This window comes from Falco punctatus (assembly GCF_963210335.1).
Source record: "Falco punctatus genome assembly, chromosome: 4".
Classification (NCBI taxonomy): Eukaryota; Metazoa; Chordata; class Aves; order Falconiformes; family Falconidae; genus Falco; species Falco punctatus.
Window position 1 is genome coordinate 887,011 of NC_137583.1, and position 21,451 is coordinate 908,461.

Sequence of the window (21,451 nt, forward strand, 5' to 3'; positions counted from 1 at the left end):
TGTCTGGATAGGCAAGGTAAATAGATGGTAGATCTTTTGGGTAGTTGATGATACTGGCCAATGTATTAATTCGAGGGGAAAGAAAGGGTTGGACTGGTTTAGAAAAAAGGGACACAAACTGTGAAGGCACACTCTACAGGCAAGTTAATTTAACATGCTGTAATCATGAAAAGTTTTTCGTTGCCCTTGATTAGAATGAAATAATTTTCAACAGGTAACTTGGAAATGCATCACATAAGCTGATTCATGTGGAACGTAATGGAGGATCAGTTGATGTTACTATGGAGTTACTTCAGTGTTAATGATGAGAAAACGTTCCTCTTAAGATATTTTCCTTTATGTTGAAAAAATTCAAACAAGTTCAAGTTCTAGCATTTTACAAATTACTGTGCTGACATTTATTTCTTTTTCTACCTCTTCAGTGGTACCTTTCCTAACTTTTTCCCATCTTCTTGTATAGGCAATATGAAACAGTTGTGCCGCTTGAGGATTCTGTTGTGACTGAAGTCACAGCAACACTGCAGGAATGGGCTGTGCTCTGGAAACAGCTGTATGTGGTAAGAACAGCCCTCTTCTCATTGTACTTTTCCCCAAGATATCTGAGAAGTAATGTTGCCTGCATTTCAGTCCATTAGGACAAAATAGTAACTATAAGGATTGTTAGATTCATTTTATCTGACGGGGGGGTTGCTAACTGCAGAATCACTGATCATGTGAGGTGCATATGGGCCAAGTTGGAAACTTCAGCAGTTTTGAAATCTGCCTTCAGATCTGGAAGCTTCATTGTTTAAAAAAACCCCAATTTTAGAGTGTTCTTAAATATGTAGGAAATGATGTAGGTGTTCAGTAACACAAAATGGAAGGCTGTAAGTCCCATCAAAGAAATATTCAACACAGTTTGTGAGTATTTGCTTTAGCGTCTAGAGTTTGAAAGAAGAAGAACTTAAAGGTGTTTTTATATGATTATTTCTTCACTTATTAAAAATAAACACTCAAGATAAGTGTATTGAGTTTCATACTTACCTGTTTCGTATAATTTTCAGTTGCTGCCACATAATGTCACCTACTTCTGCCTTCATCTTTGTTCTTCTCTTACTTTTTTAATGGCCAAATCCCATGGAACAGCAAATAAAAAACTTGCACATTTGAAAGTATTTTTTTTCTGTTTTTTTTTCTCTCTCCTTTTAGCTTTTTAGCTTGGCAATTACAAGCTGTAACTGTAGGATTAGGATCAAGAACTGTAGGTGGTATGAGCATGAATTTCTTGTCTTTCCTTACTTAAGAGAAATACCTTTACAGAGAGCTGCAGCAGCTTTGTTTCCTTGTGTAAATCTGAAGTGGCAGCAGTTAGATATTGAGGAAATAAAACCAGAAAAGATCCAGTTAAGTGATGAGACTAGCGTATCACTAGCGTAGCCAGTACTCCCTTCAAAAAGCAATCAAGTCTGTGATGAAATTAGTTTTACTTTTGTTGCTCCCACTTCTCCTGTGGGGATCATATGATTCTGAAGAAATTTTCTTGGAAAGTAGCATCCAGTCTAATTGGGATGGGTGGGGGGCCATGGTACATGCTATATACGCTTTTTTAATACCACTCTAAAAGCTAGTACTCCTTCTTTTACCATTTCAAATACTTACACCTCTGGTGTATGTGAATAAAGCGATCTTTTCTGTTTTCTTCCTGTAAGATTTTCTCTCTCCCCAGTGTCAGATGAAGAAGACAACAGTAACACGGACAATGGTACTGAATTGGAGAAAGGGGAAACATTTTACCTACAAATGAGTTGCACTTCCTTTCTACTAATCTGTTTTGGGTTTATTGTTAAAAGGAGTTCCTTGAGGGAAGGGAGAGAGAAAGCTCTAGCTATAAACTTTCACTTAGTAATTTTCTTTCTGGGACTGCTTTCTGTTCTAGCTCATTATAGTTATTATAACATTGCACACAGCATTATTGTATTCTTAAATAACAGGGCAAAGAATTTACTGTTTTCATGGAACTTTGGAAGGAGGCATGTTTCATGACAAGAAGAAATTGGCAGAGGTTCTGTCTGAGTAAAATAAATTTTGTGGTGTATTTTTACCCAGAAAGAAGATACTTCTAATACAGAGGTAATCACAGAATTGTGTAGGTTGGAAGGGACCTCTTGACATCATCTCGTTCAGCTGTTTTCTCGAGTAGCGTCAGAGCTTGTCCAGGACAGGGTCACTCAGGTTTTGAGTTTCTTGTGAATGGAGACTCCGCAGCTTCCCTGGGCAAAGCTGTCGGTGCTTAATCACCTTCAGTGTTTTCTTATGTTCAGGACTGCTGATGTAGTGGTACCATAGCCATTCTGATGTGAAAGAACAATCTGTCGTTAGGTAGGTAACAGAAATCTGTCCTATTTACAAACTGTAAATTTGAAACCTGAGGAAGTGTACAGAGGTACACAGATGGATGTGGCAGAGCTGGGATTAGGACTTTATAATTGGTATTCAGGTGAGGAGCTACGCTGTAAGGTCATATTTTAAAATATATTAAGAAACTAAATGGAAGTGCTTGTTTGTTGGATCAGCACCAGCAGAAATTTTTATTATTCCCAAACTGTAATAAGAGTCACATAAGAAATCTCATTAATGTTATTTATCATGCTACTGTGCCTAGTCAGCTTTGTAGAAAAGTTTCTTACGGTAGTGAAAGTTCAAATGCCAGTTGTTACTGCAGCTGCTTTCAGTAGGTCAGTACTTACAGATGGTAACAGTAAGCACTTGGTTATTTAGTAGTACCGCACCGAAGACAACTGCCAAACGAAACGTACAGCACCTCTTAACTTCTCTGAATAGGATAAAATGTTCATCTTGTGCTTTTTGGCAAATGTCTTTCTTGGATTATTGTTTGAAAGACTAAGTTTGTTTCAATTAAAAATGCCAAGAAATTGCTTTAGTAATATTGTTGAGATATGTTGTAAGGCTTGTATTTGCCTTCGGTTAAACAACAAGAACTGTAATGTAATACTCAGGAAGCCTGGAGGTATTAAAACACTGCCTGAAGAGGGATGCTGTGTTGCTTCAAGATAAAATAGCTCAAATGACAAAAAAATTGGAGGGAACAGGGCAACGGTGGGAAATAGAAGGGCAGAGTGAAGCACAACTTTTAGAGAGACAATTGTAGAAAATTAGTTTGTATAAAATATTGCCAATCTTCTTCAACCCCTTCTGACCACAGAGTCCATGCTGTTACTAAGAAGAAACTGCGTGTGGGAAGCTTGAGTAGCTTTGAGTTATAAGAGTTGTGCAGTAACTTTAGTTTGTATGTCTGTGAAATATATATTGGAAAGATTAGCCTGAGTTCACTATACTACACAGGGCTGTGATATCTTTGTAATTTTTGCTGTCAAGGTGAACATGAAGTGATAGTCTTAGCAGGACTAGAAGCTGAGACTGTGCAGAAAGGCGTTTGTGTGCAGGGAGTTCATCAAGGAAGGGCTGTGCCTGAAATGAATTTGGAATGGAAGGATATAAGGTGTGTGCTCTGCTTTACTGTAATGTCAAGCTTTGCTCTGAGCGGTTGGATTCTGGTATTGTAACCCTGTAAATGATAACAAAACAGTAAGATTTTTGAAAATGCAGGAGGTTTTTCTCATACTGGAAAAGGATTCAAATAAGACTGATATGGAAGCTAACAGAATTTGTAATTTATATTGGGTCTTTTTGTAGTAATAATGATAACTTGGTTTAAAATTCTATGCGTACCTAAAAAATCACCTCTTTTGTTACTGAGTAATCGGTAATAGAACTTAAAATATTTAATATTTTTAAAGGAGTAAAGATGATACGACTTTTTAGCAGGGCCTGTTGTGATAGGGCAAGGGGTGATGGTTTTAAACTACAAGAGGGTGGATTCAGACTAGATATAATGAAGAATTTTTCATGCTGAGGACAGTGGAGCAGTGGTTGCCCAGGGAGGTGGTAGCTGCCCCATCCCTGGTGTCATGTTTTAACCCCACCGGTACTTCAGTGCTCACCGCCCCCTCGCCCAGCGGCACGGGGAGGAGAGTCGGGAAGGAATGTAAAACCCTAGGCTTGAGAGAAGAACAGTTTAATAATTGAGATAGAATAAAGCCAAACCAATAATAATAATAACAGTTACAATGAAAAGGAGGGAGAAGGGGAGAGGAATGAAATCCAAAAGGAAGGGAGAAAAGAAAACAAGTGATGCGCGATGCAGCTGCTCGCCATGCGCTGACTGATGCCCAGCCGGTCCTGGAGCAACAAGCTGCAAGCCCCAGCCAGCCCCCCCGTTTATATACTGAGCATGATGTCCCATGGTAAGGAATTCCTCTTTGGCTTGTTTGGGTCAGCTGAACTGGCTGGGTCCCCTCCCCGTGCCCCTCTGGCCCTTTTGCCAGCAAGGGCTGAGGAACCAAAAAGTGCCCGACCCAGTGCAAACACTGCCTGCGACACCAAAACCAGCACCAGCGTGCTCTCAGCGCTGTTCCCACACCGCATCTAAAGCACGGCACTGCACCAGCCACCAAAGAAAATTAACTCTATCCCAGCCAAAGCAGGACACCTGGGAACACTCACGGTCAGGTTGGACAGGGCTCTGAGCAACCTGGTCTAGATGATGTCCCTGCTCACTGCAGGGGAGGTTGGACTGGATGACCCTTAAACGTTCCTTCCAACCCAAACCATTCCATGATTTGTTAAAGAGCACATTTTTTTTCCCCTATTTGAGTGTGTAGTCTGTCTGCAGGTTGATACAGTGACATGACAGTGGAAAATAAAAAAACAGTTCTTTGCTTTCTGATCTGCCTGTATCCAGGCTCCTGAGCACAAAAGCAGTAAGATTTAGTAACTACTTTCTGTCAAAAAAAGGCCACTGTTCTATTTAACCTACTTGTTTTGGATTTTCCTGCTTCCACTGCCGTTGTACAAAATCTTTGGTAGGGAGTTCATGGGAACTGAGGGTTTAAAATCAGTGCTCTGAGCGCCGTGTACGCTGAGCTGCCCATAACCTGGGTAGGATTCCTGATAACCACAGCCGACCAGGTGTGTTTGTGTGTGTGCCAGGGTATGTATACACATGCACATGCGTATGTACCTGTATTCTCACTTAAGTGTGTCTTGTGCTACTGTTTTGCCTGGCTCAAATACTCTGTGTTCTTCATTAGATTAATTTGGACAAGATACCTATTTCATTTTGTGGGAAGCCTCATAAATTTAAAAGCAAGTTCTGCTTATCCTTTCTCAGTATTACAAAGGCTTATAAACAAAAGATGCCAGTGATTCCCCTGCCCAATACTGTACTTGGTATGAAGTGGAGGAGGAGAGCAAAGGAGGATTATTACTGGTTTCTCTGTAGGAAACCTAGCTTGTTCTTGTGACTGCTGCAGAGGAACAAGGAAGAGAGAGCAGGAAAGCAACAGCAAACCTGGGGGAGACTTCTGTAGGCACATAGGGGGATAAAGATGCAAAATTGCATTCATTGCAGTGAAATACATGCATGTGGCTCTCAGGTAGTTGCCCAGACAGGTGTATGACTTCCACTGAGACAAGCACAATAATACCAATAAAGTAATAACTTTCTCTCTTTCCCTGTATGTGTTGATAAGAGTTGTTATTTTTATACTACTTCTAAATAAAGAATCTGCAAGTTCTCTGTGAGCTTTTATTAATTAGGTCAAACAAAACTCCTGTGAGTTAAGTCAGCTAAAGAGATCACTGAAACTCATAGTTGGAGCGTAGTAGCTATTTTAACAGTAAAAAAACCAATTCCTTAGAGTTCAAGATGTGATGTGAGGACTATTTCTGTTGAAATATGATGTAGATATATATAGATGACTGTAGAGAGACCAAACATAATATCCCAATTTAGAATTTGGTCAGATCAATACATGTAATTTGCTACTTTTCCCCCACTCCCCTTCTGCATAAAAGTGTGGAGTTGACTGCTCGTCTAGTTTTAGGAGTAAGAGCTAATGGCATTGGGAATAGATGGAATTTTTTGCCAGCTGAGTCTGAAATTTCCTATTGGCTCCTTTTAAATTTTCTGAGGATCCTGTCAAGGAAAAGAGAGTGGGTAAAGGGACTGGATGCAGTTGAAGCTATCTGATTTAGGTGTTTTAGGGTGTCCCTAAAATCAAAGCGTTAGTTCAAAAGTTGCCTTGTAAAAAAAACAAAAAAACCCAACAGTTTGCTGAATCATTAATGTAATTTATTCTTTAGAGTGTTTTGTGAGACATTTTCATTTTCTGAGATGCCTGTTGCTTCATATCTAATAAAACATGGAACTTCTGATGCATTTTCTATAGTATATAGACAGAAAAAAGTGTGGTATGATCTGAAGCAGATGTGCTGCCTCTGAGGTCTGCTTCGGAAGATCTCTCTTGAAGGAACTCCTTAAAGTCAGGCCTGAGCTTATTTCATACACACTTAGAGCTCTGTGCAAGCATGCTTCTGGAAAGATGAGGTATTTGTACCGAGACATCTGTACAGTAATGGTGTTGCACATATATGTGGTCCTCTTTCCTTTTTCTGAGTAATTTTCAAGGTTACATGCGAATCGGAAATTCATTTAGGGTGATTGTTCAGGCATTGTGAGAAATATCTAAAAAGAATCTTAGGAGCTTGTCAGGCCCCAGCTGACACTAACAGAGAGACTCAAAGGTTATAACTTTATTATCCATAGTCCTATGTTCTAAATTTTGGCTGTATTACGGATGTATTGATAATTTTATATCTTTCTGTGTTTGGAGTGAAGGTTGGATCTTCATGGAGTGGTCTGAGGCAGCTGGTTGGCTCATTAAGGGCTGCGCAGAACAAAGGAAACCAAGAGTAAATATTTCCAGTTCCAGTAGCATCTAGTTCTTCCGTTTCCCAAAGTAAACAGTATACTGGGAAACATCTGACTGCTTAGCAACATAATTGGAGGCTTTTAGCAGATTTGTCATTTGATTACTAGAAAATAGTTGACTCTTTCTTGATTGGGTTGCGAAGGGTACATGCAGAGTGATTCTGAGTGTACAGAATGATGAATGCTTCCATTTTGTATGCGTGAGGTGGGTATTTTTATAATTGGGTACCATCAGCCATGGAAGGGGAAGCTGGAGATAAATCGTAGAATAGCCCAGGTTGGAAGGCGCCTTGGAGGATCATCTAGTCCAGCTTTTTGTGGGAAAGGAAGCCTAGATGAAATTATCTTGTGCCCTGCCTGATCACATCTTGAAAACAACCAGTGATGAGGACTCTACCATGTCCCGGGGGAGGTTGTTCCAGTGAACGATTTTTCTTACTGTAAAAAATTTCTGTCTTAGGTTGAAACCGAACCTCTCCCTAAGGTGCAACTTATACCCATTGCCCTTTCTCTTCTCCCTGTGGCTCCTTGTGAAGAGACTGCTTCCATCCTCTTCATAGCTGCGCTTTATGTACTAGAATACTGTGATGAGGTCCCCTTGAGCCACCTTCTCCAGGGAGAAAAGACCAAATTCCTTTTGTCTTTCCTCATCGGGCAGGTTCTCCAGCTCTTCATGGCCCTCCTTTGGACCTGCTCCAGTCTGTCCACGTCATTCTTGAATTGTGGGCACCAGAATAAAGACCATAATATAGAAGTGCCATGGTGCGATTTATGTCTACTCATTACCTTAGGCAGTTAGAAGGTTTTGTACCTAAAATCGTAGGCTTTTATGCTGCTTAGATGTGCTGTGTGTGGAAGGTTGATTAAAAGTCCTTCTCATGCCATGTTAAACTGAGACTTGCGTTTACATAAAATTATTAGCTATGGTTTCTCGGAGGTCTTTAGTGGATGTCATGACCTCTACATTTCTTCGGTGGAACAGTCCTCATGTAGAATCCACACTTAATATTTATTAGGTCACTGCCATGAAATGCAATCCATTTCAGTACATCTCCCCGTTAGCACTAACTCACTGAAGTTCAGTTTAAGTGCTTCATATTTTAAGATTATAAAGGATTCCCATAATTATTATTTTTCCCTTCCCTATTTTTAAGAGCTTTAATGCAGTTGGTCTTTCATAGTGATATATAGAACTCTGTGAGGTTTAAGGAATTGTAAGTAGGCATAAGTCTTTAGGAGAGTAAAATAAGATTAGTTTGTAAGCAAGTCCTATCATTAAAATTTGAAAAAGTATGATAATTGGTTTGAAAATTACTTTCCTTTGAAGACCACAGAACTCACAGCTAGTTTATTGGATTTCAAGAATGGTATAACAAGTAGCAATATATGCAGTACACTTCACCTTTTGTTTTCTTCCACATACAGATTCATGATATCATTTAAGATAATGAGGATCAACTAGACAATTCTTACGTATTTTCAAAGAAACAAAAGGTTGACTATAAAACAAACTACAAAGTATTAATCAGACTGTATGGGAGGAATAGATGTTTTGAGTTACTATGGAGATAGATAGATTTTAATAGGTTTTAAAAATAAAAGACAGAATTAAATGAAAGTCACCTGCTGGTGTCCTTGGCAAGTCTTACTATGACAAACTGTGTGCCGGGTGTTTTTATATTTTCTTGCTTTGTAGGAGAATGTTATTTAGTCATTGATATGGGAGGTCATAATGTGCTCTTTTATTTTAGTAAATAGAAGAAAATAGCTGCCTTCTCGATACTGAAATTCATAGCAAATTGTGGGGGAATGTGGACGGATTTTTTGAGATTAATTTTACGTTTTTGAAGTATTTAGCTAGTTTGTGGTTAACAAAGAGCTCCTTGCTTCTAGAACAATGTCCAGACAACCGCATGCTGAAAACAGCGTTACAGTGTATGCGTAAAATACATGTGCAATATTAAAACATGGGAATTCGGTTTGACTGAATGCCGGTTTAAGACTGGCTGTGAACAGATGACTGGCAAGGAAACAGAATAGAATTCATTCAGGGCAAACCAGTGGCTGACCTGCAGATGCTTTCAGACTTTCTTTTGTACTGTAAACATACTGAACACTTAATTGCATTCAACCAAGGAAGAAAGGTTTTAATCCAGAAATCCAAACAGGAGTTTGAGAGTCTCTTCATCTGTAACTGGAGAGACCCACCTGGATTGTTCCAGATACGATGTTGTTATAGAATTGCATTTGAAGTAGAGGCAAATGTTAATGTGGTTTGATTTTAGTCTTCCAAAGGTGAGTCTTCCAAATACTGAGGAAACATGGCAGTTTGTTTTGGTTTTGTTTTACTTTTAAAGAACAGAAAATTAGGTAAGAGGGGGAAAAAAGGGGGTAGGAGAAACTGGCAGTCTGGCTTTTTGGAGTGAGCGAGCAAGCTTGTGTGCTATAGAGCCTAGAAGGAAAAAGGCTGATCATCCCTAGTGGGTATTTACTGGAACTAAAAAGACAGTTTGTTGGATTTCATTTTATAGGAGACAGATTTATTTTTTTTAATAGAAAAGCAAAGAACGTCTGTCCTGTTGGCATCTTGTATGGCACTGTTGTCTATGTGGTATCAAGGAGTGTCCTTCAGTCTTACCCTGATTTGTGTTACCTTCTGTTGCTTCTAACCTTAAGACACAGACAGGAGAAGGTAACTAATGTATAATAATTTATTAGTAAAATTACTTTAATTTTAGTATCGTGTCTGTATAAATGACATAATTGTGTATGTTTTCTGAGGGGAATGGGTAACAATCTTTCACAGATGGGAGGGATAGACAAAGTAGGGTTATGAGAATTAGCGTATATATTATATATATTAGTGAGAACATGAACACTATAGCTGCAGCAGTGGACAGCTGGCACTTGGCTGCCAAATTTGGTCACTCTCCGCATTGTTGCGTTTGGCTGGAGAGGAAGTCATGTTTGATTATTTGGTCTTTCTAAAGAAACAGGAATAAAAATGCATCTTATTTTAAAAACGCAGTGGTTAAGTGGCAAATGGATAGATACTTGATTTTGCATAAGGTATTAAGATGAAACTAAAACATTTTACAATATTATTAAAGACCTGTTTGTTCTTTCTTATTGCAACTTCCAGCCACGTGACTGTGAATATACTGTAGAGATAACTGGTAAAAAAAACCTGTTCTAAAAGTATAAAAAGGGTTGCAAAGAGTTAGGGAAGAACTAGGGAATGCCAGTGTCCTCAGTTTAGTCTACATTTTCTGTAAGAGTTATGGTAAAACCTTTAATTTTGTGGCTGCTCACCATATGGTAACGAGGCTGTAAACCCCTTCCTCGTGTCCAGCTGTTCTGCAGTGACTGGTGAGTGTGACCCCGAGACAGGGGGAGAGCCACCTGTAACAGGAATCAATGCACTGCGCCCTCCCGGGGTGTTGTGACCTTCCATCTTCCAGCTCAGTGCTGCAGGAGGTGTCACAAGCTAGTCACAAAAAATTAGTGGACACTTTTATACTTAAATCTGTCTTTAAACCCAAGATAATATTACTTCTAGCCTTGCAGGTAAATTCACAAAAATGTTGTAGGTTTGAAGCAGGATGCTGAACGCTATGTAGAAACCATTAGGAATGGGGATTACCTGCCTTCATGGTAAGATTTGAATAATTTTTAGCAGACTGAGCCCCAAGAACCATACATTGAACCACAAATGATAATGAAAATCAGAATAACTAGATTAATTGGTCAGTATAAAAGGAGGTTCTGCATATGGTCATGCAATTAAAAACTATTATAAAGCATACATACAGGAGCCAGGGTTAATTTCAGTTACTGTTTATCCTCATTTTCTTGAGTACTTTACTTTCTTTTTGAATAATTTTCTCATAATGTATGTTTTTTGTAAATGTTGGAATGAGAAATGGGGAAATGAATATAAATTGTATCTTTGGAAACTACTCACATAATTCTTGAATTGGTTGCATCTTAATTTTGAGCTAATAGTGATTCATGGCATTTGGAGAAATGTGTTCTTTCAGAATTTCACCTGTCTGTTTGCTAAAGTTTTTTATCACACTATATTTTACACATAAAGATTGCTTAAAATAAAAGGAATTAAAAAAAAGAAATTGGGAGAAGTTTCTGTGTGAGAACTGTAACTTCGCTTCTCACTTCTTTTAATGTTCATCTTGCTGTAAATTTCATGGTGGTTTGGTTTTATTTCATTTTTAATTTAGAAGCAGAGCCTTGTGCTAGCTGATTGGTCATAGAACAGCTTTGGTTTCAGTCATAAAGATTGATTGAATATAAAAAAAGTACTGATTGCCAAGTTTGATTTCAAAGTCTTTAGCTGCTATCACTGTACTGTGCAGTGAGAGCTTCTTCAGGTAGTGAAGGTACTTTATGATTGTACATTTCCCCCTAAAAATAACATACTGGCTTTGAGGAAAAAATAAATAAATCTATTGGATGATATGAAAAGTTAACTTCGAAAGGTAAACGAATTTAGGACACCCTGACTGCTTATAAAACAAATACTCATTTCTTTTTAGTGCCAGTACTCACTGCCAGGAATAGCTCAAGATCCAATGTATGTAGATGGGATCCAATACATATTATAGAAAAAGCTGTTGCTGAAATAATGGAAGACATAAATCATGTGTAGGATTACATTATTTTCTGATAATAGCCACTGCTATGGGTATACCTCTGTATCACTGGCTTCCAGTTGGTGTGGTCTCCAGCTGGTTTTCCTTCGACAGAAATGCTGCTGCTGCTGCTGGCCATTGGCAGGGCACAGCCAGTGCGGAAGGTGCTGCTCAGCCAGGCAGCATCTTGCACCAGAGCGGCTTCTGTGGTTGCTGTGCAAGTGCAGAGACCAGGAAACTTGGAGCCCTCGCCTGGGGTGAGCAGGGAAGTAATAGCTTTGGGTCCAAAGACATATAATTGCTTTTTTAAAATAGTATTTAAAATCCATTCTTTTGCTCAGTCTTACCCTCAGCAGTTAATATTGCACATGTGTGACGTTTCACAGGGCTTTCTTAAAGCTAATGTACCTGTGTTCATTCTTTCCACTGTGTCTTGCTAAGCTGTTCATGAATTTTGGAATGCTCCTGACCTGAAAGGACTTTTCATAAATTTGGAACATCTTGAATCCAGAGATCTTTATCTGAAGGTTGTGGGTTTGGGTTTTGTTTTTTCCTGTTTTGTGTACCCCCCTTCCAGGCCGTCTGCTTCCCCCACCTCCCGAATCACAGTAGTCTGGATTCAAAGGCTTTTATATAGCCGGGGGAACAGTGGTATCTTTCATGTGCTTTGCCATTTGCACACAGCTGTTTGATCTAAATTAAATTGCGGTTGATAAACTGAAGTCTGCTTCATTCTTTTGGATGTGTCCTTAGAGGTGATGGGGAATTTGTGAACGCTTGCTCTGTAGCCTGTGCAAGAAACGGCAGGCAATCAGCGAGGAAGCTGAGGTTGCATCCTTTCAGGAGGAAGGGCAGACTGCTGCTTAATGCCTCTCCAGACTTGCCAGGCTGATGTCAGCTGGCAGTGCCGCTAAACAGGCAGTTTGCCTGCCGCCCCGGTGCCCCTGCTGCCCCCCAGCCCTGGGCAGCCGTGCAGGCAGCGCGGGGCGAGGGGCTGTGCCGTCCTGGCCATCACTCAGCACCCCAGTGCGGGGACTTTGGGTTTCTCTTTTGTCTAACCCAGCAGTTAATACCTTTGGGTAGAGCCGTTACACTGATGTTTATCAAAGATGCAGGTTGGTGACGATGATATTCCTGTGAAGTCTTTCTTTGATTTAAGAACGATACAAGTTTCTTTTATGAATTGGCTTGAGCTCAGTTTACTGTGTACAGGTGCTTATGTTGTCAGTGTTTTCTCATACAACAATTAAAGTACTAGTAGTGATCCTAGTGCTGTTACTTTTCCACATCTTCTGTTGCTGACAGCATTTAATACTGTCATGGTTTAACCCCGGCCGACAACCGCTCGACAACCCAGAGGGATGGGCAGGAGGATCGGAAAGGAATGTAAAACTCAGGGGTTGAGATAAGAACAATTTAATAGGTAAAGCAAAAGCCGCACACACAAGCAAAGCAAAGCCGGGAACATTCCCCACTCCCACGGGCAGGCGGGTGTTGGGCCATCCCCAGGGCAGCCGGGCTCCATCACGGAATGGGTACTCGGGAGGACAAACGCCGTGATGCCAGATGTCTCCCTCTTCCTCCTTCTTCCCCCAGTTTATATACTCGGCATGACGTCATATGGTATGGAACATCCCTTTGGCTGGCTTGGGGCACCTGTCCTGGCTGTGTCCCCTCCCAGCTGCCCGTGCCCCCCAGCCCTCTGGCTGGCAGGGCCCAGGAAACTTGAAAAGTCCTTGACTTAGTATAAACATCACCTGGCAACAACCATGACCACGAGTGTGCTGTCAGCACTGCTCTCACACCGACCCCCACACCAGCCCCGTGCCAGCTGCTGAGTCAGAGTAGGCCAGTAACGGGTTGAAGGCAGTCATTTTATTTTGGAATCCATACGTACCTTCCTCTCGTTTTTCCTGGTAGCCTCAGAACTTGAGGTAATAGTTAATAAAGTTAGTAAAAAAACCCACAGAGTTTTTATTCTCTATATGACTTGGCAGCCTTGGCCATCTTGCAGATGAGGCCAATACTGACAAGGCACTGAGTTGCCATTTTTAAGGAGTACGGTAGTAACGTTTTTGTTTTGACCTGAATAGCTCAAGTTCAATTTGAAGTGCAGAGGGCCAGGTTCCTGCTACAGGGAGGTAAGCTGCTCCAGTTTCTCTGCAGCTGAGATCTCTGCCCAGTGACTGTAAGTGGTTTTACTGATGCTACCAAATGGAATGACTTTCTTATTAGAGGGACGTGCTTGGAAACCTGCTCAGACAGGATTTAATGAATTTCTGAAATGTAGCACAGAATAGTGGCTCGTATTACTAAAACAAAGTTAACTTATTTTATGGGAAAGCTGGGAAAGAACAGCAGCAGAGCTTTGTTTTTAACCTTCCTATGTGTTTACTAATTAAAAGGAAGCTGTAAAGAAACAGGTGTATAGCAGGTTTTTGTGAATGTGTTCATGGAGTTAATGAAATTACAGTAAATAAAAATATTGACTATGGAATATTGGGTAGAATGGAAGAGAAGGAAGAAGAAAATAAGGTGCTTGGAGTATTTTGTAACAACCAAACAACTTTAAAGCTATGCTATATGGATATTACTAGTATTTTCATTTCATTTAAATGTATGTGGTGACAGAAACTTTTCATCTTGGAAGTTATTGGTCCATGTGCTAGATCCTTAGATAGATGTAGTATATTCTTAAAATTTCAAATACATTTTTTTTTAAAAAAAAAAACAAACTATACTGTCAACTTTGAATAGGGAGGTGCATGTTACTTAAATATTGTGTGCTTTTTTGGAAGACATCAAACCCTGTCATCTGTCTCCTGCTCAGTTAAAAAGATATGTGCAATGTGGCAGATCAGCTCTGCGTTGGCGCAGCACTGCTCTGGAGAGCAGCCCTAAGTTTCTCAGAACTCAGGTCAGTTATTCCATGGACCTCAGATGTTAAAACAAACCAACACCCTGCCCTAAACATTGGGAAACTTTGGTTTGTACTTTTACACAGTGAACTCAGCTACCCCATTTCTTCCATCTAACTCTTCTCCCATTGTTTGTCCCCTTTTGTTTCATTTTTTTTCAGTTTCTTGTTAAGCTTCTCGTTAGCTCCTTCATCTCCCTTTCCCTTGTTCCTGTCAGTTACTTCCCAGTCACTCCCAGTGATGTGTGTACTAGTCTTTGTTGAAAGCTTAGAATGTTTTTTCTATTGTCTGAATTTTATCAGGTACTTCCAATTTTTCCTAGATTATGGTGCATTTTTTTGTTGTTTAATTGTGACTTTAATTGTTTTGAAAGGGAACAAGTAGAATAAGCATTAACTTCACTTTTCCTGCAATTAAAAAAAATCTCAGGACAAGTAATTTAGCTGACAAAAAATGGTGTACAGAGACATTTTAGTTATTACTTGAAGAGGTACTAAAATAGTGAAATGGGGATGTCCAGCTGCCTTTCGAAAGAGGAAAATATTGTGGCCAATGCAGTGCTGAAAAGATACAAATGAAAGATAAGTTTTCTGTCGATTTTTGTCTGGCCCTTACGCCACAGAATGTAAACAGAATGGCAGTTTGTTTTAGGAGAAATAGCAGCATCACTTGCAAGTTTAGAATCGGGAGGATGATTTTAATGAGCCAGTTAGGTTTGTTGTTGGATTTTGGTGTCATACTCAGAAGTAGCTGCTGAGTTTGCTGTCTCAGATCTGACAATAATTGCAGGCATGTCAGCTCTCACTGTAATATTGTTGGCTGTCAGCATGTAAATCTACATTAGAAACACATCTAAATGCAAGTAGTCTATTTAACAGTTACTTTGTTACCAGCATACTATTCCGGAAATAACATAAATGTGATGTGACATTTCTATTGATACCAATGGCATTGCTGAGTTAGATGAAATCCGGAATGGTAGTATTGAAATAGTTGCAGAAAGAGGAAAGACAGACGTTAGGCGCATTTCTGTACTTAAAAAAAAAATCTGTAAAACAATCTAAAACAGATTGTTTCAAGTTGTCAGTTTTATTTGTCCTAGAAAGGCCATACCATGTTTGAAGATACAATTTTTTACTACCTTGGTTCTTCATTCTGCTACCATCTTTCACAGTTTTTGTAGATGGATCTGGGAAATGCATAACTAGGTAGCTCACAGGCATCTCCAAAAAAGCAGGAATTTTCCTACACGTGGATAATAAGCTGAAACATTTATATACTGTGTGTATAACATTTATACTCAGTACCACTACTTGCATCAGAAAGTCACACAATCTCAGTTGCTTTGGTTTTTTTTCCGAAAACATTGTTGTGAAAAACACCGTATTTCTGATGGAGTTCTCCCATTTTATTAGAGGAAATCCAAAAGCTGTACCTTATGAGTCATCTTACCTTAGAGGTCCTCAAGTTGGCCTGGCCAGGGCCTTCTGATGGGTGTCCCTTTGAATGCTCTAGACAACCCCCTTGACTGTCATTCTTTATTCTACCCCCCTGACCTATCACGTAGACTCTCTACCAGTTCCCAGTCCAACCACAAAATTAATTTTCTTGGAAATAAGAGGCTGTGTAAAGGGAAAAAATGTGGCTTTATTGCTCCTGCCATAGGAAGGACTGCAGTGCAATTTCATCCGTATCGTGAAGCGGAAAGTAATTCAGACAGGCAGGAGCTTCGAGAAGCCAGGCTTCGTAATGTACGCTGCTTACTGCATTTACGGACGCACTGTGTCTGTGTGGCTGTGCAGTGGGAATTAGGGAATTATGTGGCTGGATGCTAACCATCTTTTAATTCTGTTGCCATTTTTCTGGTAGATTAGATTCTTGATGGGGCTCACTGTATAAGTGTCAGTCATAGTGCGTGGGAAGGAGACAACAGGTTTAGACAATGATGGGGTTTGAGACTACTTGGGTTGGTTTTTTTTTTCAAATTTTGTTTTTAGTAACATGTTTTTCTAGTGGATTAAACTGGCTGTGCTGCCACAGTGTTGTCCTTTAATAACTGAGTGGTTACCGATAAAAAGAGGTTTTATACTGTTGGCAATAATAAAATGGCAGGGTTTATTATATCAGTTATCTCAAACTCTTCCATTGTGGAACTTTATTACCGCTGTGCATGTTGCTTCCATCATAGAGTTGTGGCTTAAAAGTAAGACAGAACCAGGCAAAGGACATTCTCATGGCTCCTGGGGAGTTTTACTGCTGTGCCTTAAATTTTACAGGCATAGAATCATAGAATCCAGTAGATTGGAACTTCTGGGGGTCTCCAGTGCAACCTCCTCCTGAAAGCAGAACCTATTAAAGCAGGTTGTTGAGGATCTTGTCCAGTTGAGCTTTGAATATTTGTAAAGATCCCACAACCTCTCTGGGCAAAAATCTGTTCTAAATTTTGACCACCCACAAGGGAAAAATGTTTTCCATTTATCTAGTAGGTATTTCCAGAGTCTGTTGCCTTTATTCCTACTCTGGTGCACCTCTGAGAAGAATCTGGATCCCTCTTTTCTAAACATTCCCATCTGGCAGTTTGTATGTGGCAAATAAGTACTCCAGATGTCTCGTGACTAGTGAATAGCGGGAAAGCATTACCTCCCCCAGACCTGCAGGCTACTCTCTTGCAGTGCTGGCTTCTGTTCAGCGTCTTCATGAGAATCACAGGTTGTCTTCCATAAAGCTGCTGCCTGCCCTTGTTGCGTAAGGTTATATTCTATCCCAGTTGAGGAGGACTTTGCCTTGGAAGAACTTCTTGAAGAACTTGATGAGGTTCTTGTTGGTTTATTTTTCCAGACTGTTGAGGAAGCTCCTCTGAATAGCAGCCTCCAGTGTGGTGACTGCTCCCTCGATCTTAGTATCATTGGCGAAGTGCCTGAGACTGCACTCTATTCCAGTATCCACGTTGTTCCTAAAGATCTTGGTACACTGAGGGATGCTGCTAGGAACCAGCCACAAGTTGACCTATGTGCTGTTCATGACCACCCTTTGAGTCTGGTAGTCCAGCCAACTTTCTACCCAACTTGCAATCCCTTTGTCCAGTCCATATCTCACCAACATGACTGATAGCATGTGTTCTCCAGGAGATGTGTCCTGGTTGTCTCAGGCCAATTATCTTTTCTAACCTCAAATCTTAAAACTTTATGGTTGAATTTCAATGTTTTCTAGTGATAGCCACCTCTTTAGAAATTGTCAACCATGTCAGAGACAGAAACCACACACATCCTTAAATATAATTACAAGTTGCATTGATAAAGTTAACAGTAAATGTAGGACTTCTACGGGCATTAACTAAGCCTCCCTTGACACTATGATTAAAGAAACAGTGCAGAATTAGATACGGCATTTACTAAATGGTTTAAAAACAGATGAATTGATAATAGAGCAGCTGAGTTTTTATTCTGTGCTGCTTGTAATAAGACCTGCAGGGATCTGTTCTTGTCTCGTGTTTTTTTTTTTATTATTCACTATTCTCTTAATAAGAATCACAAAAAATTGTGCAGTCTCATAAAATTTGCTGATGATGCAGAAGTAGAAAGTTAATGATTATTTCTGAAATTGTACAGTTTCTGTCAGGTACTTGGCTCATTTAAACAGGATTTATTCCATGTCCAGATATAGAAAGGACCTACAGATGGTGTTTGTGTCTTGAGGTGCAATGACACTTAACATGATGAAACATTATTACGGCTAACCAGTTGAACATCAGTCTTTCTTGATGTTGATAGCTAAGAGGGTAAGATGTCTTGTCTGTATAGGCAGGGGGGCATCTTGGGGGGCAGAGGGGGAAGGTAATTGAAAATTTCTCTGTACAGGCTAAACGAGGTGATTGTTGGGCAACTGCTACTGATTCGGCAGTGTCCTCTTCAGAACAGGCGGGAGGAGCTAGGAAGATTCAGAGACGATCTGTAATACTTGATTCTTTCAAGGGAAGGAGTGATAGGAGCAGGTACTAGAATGGATCTTCAGGTCACCTGCTAGTCCATCTAACTCCTCTAAGGCAAGTTAATTTCAAACTATGGCATTTTCAATATGTGCTTGTCTTGCCTGTTTTTTTTAAGAAAAGTTTGCAATGATGGATATTTTGCAGCCTGTCAAAAAGTTCAGTACTTTTGTGGCCCGTACTTTTAAAGACTTTTTTTTTTTTTCTGAAGCCTATGTGAATCTTCCTTACAGCTTGTTATTTCTTATTCTACTTGCCATGGACAAGGAGAAGAGATTATTCCATTCCTCTTTCCTTAAAGTTTTTAATTTAAATTATTTTCCTTACTTTTGTCATTTCTAGACTTAAACAGCTGAACAGTCAAACCCAGTCTTTAGAATCTATTATGTCTTCTGAATATTCTCATTATTGCTTTAAAGAATTACCTGTTTATCCCTACCTTTTCAATGTACAATGATAAAAGTATAAATCTAGAGAAGTATGTATGTAAAAATGAGAATAATATTCCAGCAGAAACCTGACAAATACAGAAGTGAAGGAACTACTTTGTACATTCACTCAGACAAACTGCAGAAGTTTAGTGAGGAGTCACCCTATCTATGACTTATAAATGGGTACAAAGAGAAAGTTTTCAGGTAGATGACTGCTAATTGAGGTAATCTGTTAAAAATCTGCATATTCTATCAAAAAAAGATACAACAAACTCAGGATTTACAAACTGAAGCCATGTACATTTCCAATAGGAATTAAGCCATTTTAATAATGAAGGTAATTAACAATAAATTAATCATGGAAAGCAGTTGCTGCTTTATTACAGATATCTTTAAAACAAGACTGGATTGTATTTTAAATGATCTGTTGCCACATTATCTTAGAGGAAGTGCAGCAATCTGAGTGAGTTTCTATGGCATGTGCCCTGCAGGAAGTCAGACTAGATAATCACAATAATCCTTTATCATCTTGGAATTGATGAATCTTTAAATCTGTTTAGTCAGGACCAAGTGTGTTGAAAAACAGCATTACTAAAATAAAAAAAGCTAAGAAGTGGATATACTACACTGGTGTGTTTTATATTCTTTCAGGCAAGAGAATTGCATGCAGAAGTCTAATAGTTTTTTATGAGTCTTTCTCTAGTGATGTCTCTCAGACGATATGCTGATTCTACTGCCCCTTGAAACATATTCTTTCTGGTTTCTGATGACTTATCTACTTGGCAAGGACATGCTTTCCAGCTATTTATGTATAAACTGTGGAAAAGATTGACATTCAATACTTTTTTTGGCTTGCTTACGTTTCAAACGCTGTTGAGAACAGCAGATATTTTGGATATCTTTGAGTGGGAGATCACCAGAACTCGTTCAGATGCTGTGTAAAGGTGTAAGGGTGAGTCAATAGCTTGTTCTTTCGCTTTTGAGGCTGCGCTGCTTTGGCAGTTGAGAATCAGTAGTGTACTTGAGGGTGCTGCATTGCCAGATGTGCTGCGTTTCAGTCAAGAAATAATGCTGACATAATTCTTGAAGGTTATTTATTAGCGAGTTTTTAACCATTATACCTAAGCTGAGTGTTAGCCTGTGTAATGTTTTTCTTCCTTTCCTTTTGGCTTTTGTTTGTGGAGAGTGCTATTACATTTTAAGCACTAGTGAAAACACCTAAATTCCATCGCAGAAGGTGACCCTATTTAAAATAGATGAAAAAGAAATAATCTTATTCCACACTAACAGGAATGCTTTGATACTTGTTTTTTATAGTAATGAGATGCCCTAAGTACAAAAACATGTTTTTGTTCTGATTTTATTGAGATCTTTGTTTAAAATCTGCAGTTTAAACAGCTGCTGGCCACAGGTCCATTGAAAATGTTTGCTCCATGTATGTGACAACAACACTGCAAATATTTCTAAACTGAAATGGTTTGGATTAATTCTTTATCCTGGGAGTTGTACCTGTTTTCTCTTGGCTTTTCATTTGCAGCTCTGCCTCTCATCTTTTAACAGTTTTAATTTTTCAATTGCCAAAAAACCTGAATACTTTACAGAACAAGTCAAAACAGGTATTTGAAAACAGGCTTCATTTGTAAGTTACATTTTACTTGCTGCATTCTACTTTTTTTTCTGTACTCTTTGTTTAGCTACTAAATTGTAATTTCTGTTGTCAGTCCTGCTGTATTACGAGCTATCAGCTCAGTGCCAGAGTGTGACAGCTAGCCTGCTTCACACGTTCTTTCACGGGGTGAAGGTGCTGATCTTTAGCTTGCACTTGATTCATGCATTGTTTCACCAGTATTCTTCCTGAGGCCATATGTGCATTTCCATTTGGTATTAGCTGTCTGGAAGCATCTTCCCTAAAAAGTATAGGGATACTCTGCACCTAAGCACAGCTAACACCGCCTGCAGGGTTCAGAGACATTGGTATCAGTAGAGTTGCTAAATTAAACAACTTCTGTTTTTACTGGCTTTGTGTCCTTGACCTGGCAGCTGAGACAGATGCTCTAGTCAAATGGTTCTAGTCATTGACACAACTGATACTCTTGGAATCTTTCTCTTTAGGAAAGATATTGTTCATTATCTATAAACATTAAAATCTGAACTTGAACACATAGGAAAAGACAGCTATTTAGTCAGTAGTAACAGTTTTTATGTCTGTGGATCCCATGACCTGCCCTTTATTTCTCCTTCTGTCTCTGCTCCAAAGTAAGAATATCATAGATGGTTTGCATAAATAAGACCTGTGTCACTGGCATTCATTTTTCATTTGTGTAATAGCAGAGGGAGGCATATGATATGACTGAAACACAAATGAGCCTTATTTTTCAAAATGTTAATACATCAGTATGAGTTGGCATAGATTGAAATAGCTTGAAGAACTGTGAAGTATCGTTACTCTCAGTAAGGAGAAAATACTTAGGTATAAGGGAATTCTGATTTTTGTTTTCTCACAATTTTATACTTACTATCTGGTGTTTGAATAACAGAAGCATATAATATGAAGAACTGAAGATTTTTGAGTTGGAGCATCAATTTAGGTGATTGGCTTACCTTCCCAAAAAAATCCTGCACTTAAAAGTAAAATG

At 39.3% G+C, this 21,451-nt stretch overlaps 1 protein-coding gene across 14 annotated transcripts in view; it reads left to right on the top strand.

Moving 5' to 3' along the window:
- The window catches only part of DOCK3 (dedicator of cytokinesis 3), a 228,530-nt gene that overhangs the window by 36,968 nt on the left and 170,111 nt on the right, over window positions 1–21,451 (top strand). For 13 of the 14 annotated variants that reach the window (XM_080387450.1, XM_080387447.1, XM_080387457.1 and 10 more), the window contains exon 5: window positions 461–557. In XM_080387450.1, coding sequence (XP_080243576.1) covers window positions 461–557 — 97 coding nt within the window. Of the gene's footprint in view, window positions 1–460; window positions 558–21,451 lie in introns of those variants that run through there. The other variant, XM_080387451.1, reaches the window with a different exon arrangement.